The following is a 5006-nucleotide window of genomic DNA, read 5'->3' as shown; positions in this document are numbered from 1 at the left end:
TAAGTTAGAAAAGTGGCAGATAGTGCTAAGTGAGTTCAATATCATTTATGTGACTCAAAAGGCAGTCAAGGGTCGATCACTTAGCAGAGAACCCCATAGATGAAGAATATAAACCATTGAAGACATATTTTCCCGATGAAGAAGTGTTGTTTATAGGTGAGGATATTGCCGAAACATATGATGGTTGGAGGATGTTTTTCGATGGAGCAGAAAACTTCAAGGGAGTGGGCATCGAGGCTGTTTTAGTATCAGAAATCGGTTAACATTATCCGGTATCCGCAAAGCTCAAGTTCCCATGCACCAACAATATGGCGGAATATGAGGCCTGCATCCTCGGACTCAGGTAGTCCATCGACATGAATGTTCAGGAGTTGCTGGTAATCGGAGATTCTGATCTATTGGTACAACAAGTATTAGGAGAATGGGCCACCAAGAACACTAAAATATTTCCATACTTGCATTGTGTACAAGAGTTGATCAAGAGGTTCACAAAGATAGAATTCGAGCATGTTCCAAGGATCCAGAATGAGTTCGTAAATGCATTAGCTACCTTGTCTTCCATGATACAACATCCGTACAAGAATTTTATTGATCCTATCCCAATAGAGATTCATAAGCAGCCATCTTATCGTGCTCATGTTGAAGAAGAGTTTGACGGAAATCCATGGTTCCACGATATCAAGGAGTATTTGGAGAAAGGAGAATACCCAGAAAATGCCACACATACCTAGAAGCACACGCTTCGAAGTTTGGCCAACCATTTCATTCAGAGCCGAGAAATTCTTTATAGAAGGACCCCTGACTTGGGATTGCTGTGATGTGTCGATGCCAAAGAGGCATCTAGATTGCTTGAAGAAATACACGCCGGAACTTGCGGACCTCGCATGAACAGGTTCATTCTGGCCAAGAAAACATTAAGAATAGGGTATTTCTGGATGACCATGGAGACAGATTGCATCAAATATGTTCAAAAGTGTCACCAATGCCATATACGTGCTGATATGATATGAGTACCACCTAACGAACTCAATGCAACGTGTTCACCTTGGCCTTTCTCTGCTTGGGGCATGGATGTCATCGGGCCCGCTACTTCAAACGGACACAGGTTCATTTTGGTGGATATAGATTACTTCACAAAATTGGTTGAAGCCGCTTCCTATAAGCCTGTGACTAAGAAGGTCGTAGCATATTTTGTCCGAGATTGTATTGTTTGTCGATTTGGAGTACCTGAGTCAATCATTACTGATAATGTCGCCAATATCAACAGTGATCTGATGAAAGTTATGTGTGAAACATTCAAGATCAAGCATCGAAACTCTACAGCATACAGGCCGCAAATGAATGGAGCCGTAGAAGCCACCAACAAGAACATCAAGAAGATATTGAGGAAAATGGTGGACAACTATGAGCAATGGCATGAAAAGCTACCATTTGCTTTGCTCGGGTACCGCACTACAGTTCGTACATCAACTGGGGCAACCCCTTATCTACTGGTCTACGGTACTGAAGCCGTTATTCCCGCCGAAGTGGAGATTCCTTCCTTAAGAATCATAAGAGGCCGAGCTCAGCGTCGCAGAATGAATACGGGGTCGGTATGAATAGCTGGCTCTCATTGATGGAAAGTGGATGAACACAGTGTGTCATGGCCAACTCTACCAGAATAGAATGGCAAGGGATTTCAACAAAAACGTTAGATCGAGGCAATTCACACCGAGGCAATTGGTGTCGAAATGGATCTTCCCGCATCAGGATGAAGCAAAAGGGAAATTCTCACCCAACTGGCAAGACCCTTACATGGTTCGCCGAGTACTGACCTGAAGAGCACTTATACTTGCAGAGATGGATGGAGAAATATGACCAAGACATATCAATTCAGATGCAGTCAAGAGATATTATATTTATATTATGTTTGCACTTTCTCTTTGATGTAACATGAAGTACGCTTGACCTGATTCCCGTTTAAGAGGGGATACGTAGGCAGGCATGTGGGTTCGGTCACATCATAATAAAATCTTCATTCCCCCTTATGGTCAGAAACTGGGGCAAGATTTAGAGTTCGTCAAATTTCATTATGTCAAGGATCACCAAAAAGTGTATCGCCAGAAGTATGCATTTAAACTGGGCAAAGTTTTGAGGAGGGTCCTCAAAATTCCGAGTTGAGGAGGTTGCAATGTCTCAAAAGAGTGTCATAGTCACCAATTCGACAAAATTATTTGCTTTTATGCATTATCACATATTTTGAACAACTACATTTTTATATAAATGATTTGTCACAAATGCATATTTTTGAAAATTTCATTTTTTGTAACAGCTAGATGTTACCCAGGGCGACTCGAACAAGACAGCAAGACAAGGAAAAAAAGCGAAATGAAGAATCAAAGGCACAGGCCAACCTTTCCCCCAAAAAATGCACGCTTTTTCTTTGGATGCAGGCATAACGAACATGAAAAACATGCCCGTAAATTCATAACAAGAATGCTATCTTCACTGACAGAAGTCACCAAGCACAAATGCGTCAAGCTAAGAATCACTTTCTTTCTCATATTTAATCTTCGTCCTTCTCTGCATAGGGCTAAGCACTGCCTCTTTCTCTACATAGGACTAAGCACTGCCCTCATTCTTTGCATGAGGCTAAGCACTACCTCCATCATTGCATAAGGCTAAGCAATGCATTTCCTTGCATGAGACTAAGCATTGTCTCCATTCTTTGCATGAGGCTAAGCACTGCCTCCATTATTTCATAAGGCTAAGCACTGCCTTTTCTGGCATGAGACTAAGCACTGTCTCCATTCTTTTCATTAGGCTAAGCACCGACTCCATTTTTGCATAAGGCTAAGCACTGCCTTTCCTTGCATGAGACTAAGCGATGTCTCCATTCTTTGCATGAGGCTAAGCACTGCCTCCATTATTGCAGAAGGCTAAGCACTGCCTCCATTATTGCAGAAGGCTAAGCACTGCCTTGCCTTGCATGAGGCTAAGCACTGTCTCTATTCTTTGCATGAGACTGAGCATTGCCTCCATTATTGCATAAGTCTAAGAATTACCTTTCTTTGTATGCGACTAAGCACTGTCTCCATTATATTGCATGAGGCTAAGCATTGCCTTCATCACTGCATAAGGCTAAACGCTGCCTTCCTCTGCATAGGGCTAAACGCTGCCCCGACCACACACAAGGCTGAGCGCTGCCTTGTCTCGTTCTCTCATACAACTAAGTATCAGTTGTTCCCTCTATCGAACGATCGATATTTCCGCATCTTTTCATTTCATGGGCTGAAACATCGCCACATTGTCTGAAGGCATCATAGTCTGAGAGCATCATCCTCATAGCCCGAAGACATCATGGCATGGCCTGAGGATCTCTCAAAACTGCACATCATTATTCAAAGGCGTCATAGTCCAAAGGTACTATCCTCATATGCGGAGGACACCATTTCATGGCCTGCGAATCCCTTATTATATGCTTCATGGCCTAGGACGTCATGGTCTAAAGACATCATCCTCATCGTCCAAAGACAATTTTCATGGTCCGAAGGGAATTTCCATCATGTTTAAATTTTCGCAATAACCCTATATATATTCGCGCGCATCGGGTTTTAAGTTTTGTGGGTAACTCGAGAAGTAACCGTTGTATAAACAGTAGCAATTCTCGCTCCGATTTCCGTTTACAATGTTCACATCCTTCGATCATCTCAAATGTAACCGATGATCAGCAATTGATCACCCTTTATCCCATAACCGCTCAAACATTTTCCTTATACATCTGTAACATTCAAATTTGCATTCATAGCTCCGCCCGAAATTATCCATTACTCTTGACACCATCCTATACGAGAGATCTTTTCTTGAAACGCATAACCATTTTTCATAATAGCTCCATCGGTTTCATTCGCCGTTGGATCCAGAACTACACACGGCCTGATTCCCGTAACACCAGGGATACGTGGGCAACTCAAAAACCAGGGTTTGACCCCTATTCTTTCAAAAACACATTATCCTCACTCATTTCGGATAAAATTGGTCATCATTTGCTTTACCCGACAACTCTTTCATCATTCCCGGTAAAGAGTGGCAGCTGTTGAAACTCAATTTTGCCCACATATTTTTATAAATATCATATATACTTTCAAAATATCATTTTTACATCATCCCCAATTTACAAGAGTCATATAAGTATTTTCTATATTTTTCATAATTATTTAAGGCTTCAAAATTGATTTTTTTGCATTTAAATTGTTCAAATATTTAATGATTTATTATTTTTACCCACGCGTGTGTTTAATAATATTTTACTTCATTTCATATAATAACACTATTCACGTATTTTTGCAATAATAGCATATACATTACAATTAATTGTATTTTGTCATTTTATTCAGGGTCAATATTTTTTTATATTTTGATGTCCTTCATCTATTATTTAAAAATACTCCCTCCATTTCAATTTTGGATGAGGTAGTTTAACTCGGCACGGAGTTTAAGAAAAAAAAACTTTTGAAACTTGTGATCTTAAAAGCTTAAGGGATAAAAGCTTTGTGGGACCATGCCATTTGTGTGGTTATAAACACTTCTCATTAAGGGTAAATTGGGTAAAATAAAGAGTTTAAAATTGAATTATTTCCAAATTTAGAAATGTGTCATTTATTTTGGAACAGACTAAAAAGGAAAGTATCTCATCTAATTTGAAACGGAAGGAGTATTAAGTTGCAATAAATAGTATTTTTTATATTTATTTAGCTATTTTATTAAATTATTTTCACTTAATTTCTTGTATTTCAAATCTAGCCCAATCCTAAGCCAATTTTTTCGGACCAAAAGCTGGCCCAAATACTCAGCCCACTTCTTTGATCCCTCAGCAGCCCAAACCAAACAACCCCATTAGTACAACCCGATCGCGACCCGTTCATTTTACCTGCCACGTTTCCTATTCAATCTTGACCGTTGATTTTAAATGATCAACAGCCCATAATAAAATCCACATTCTCCTTATATCCCCATAACCAAACCCT

The 5006-nt window shown here is 40.0% G+C and overlaps 1 protein-coding gene across 1 annotated transcript; it reads left to right on the top strand.

The window, feature by feature from the left end:
- Positions 1-356: 356 nt before the first annotated feature.
- Positions 357-731, top strand: LOC138897522 (uncharacterized). Its single transcript, XM_070183499.1, has one exon. It carries the CDS (start codon positions 357-359, stop codon positions 729-731), a length of 375 nt encoding a protein of 124 aa, XP_070039600.1.
- Positions 732-5006: the final 4275 nt, after the last annotated feature.

This window comes from Nicotiana tomentosiformis, chromosome 8 (assembly GCF_000390325.3).
Source record: "Nicotiana tomentosiformis chromosome 8, ASM39032v3, whole genome shotgun sequence".
Taxonomy (NCBI): domain Eukaryota; kingdom Viridiplantae; phylum Streptophyta; class Magnoliopsida; order Solanales; family Solanaceae; genus Nicotiana; species Nicotiana tomentosiformis.
Note: the sequence above shows the minus strand (reverse complement) of the source record. Positions and strands in the feature narration are given on the sequence as shown.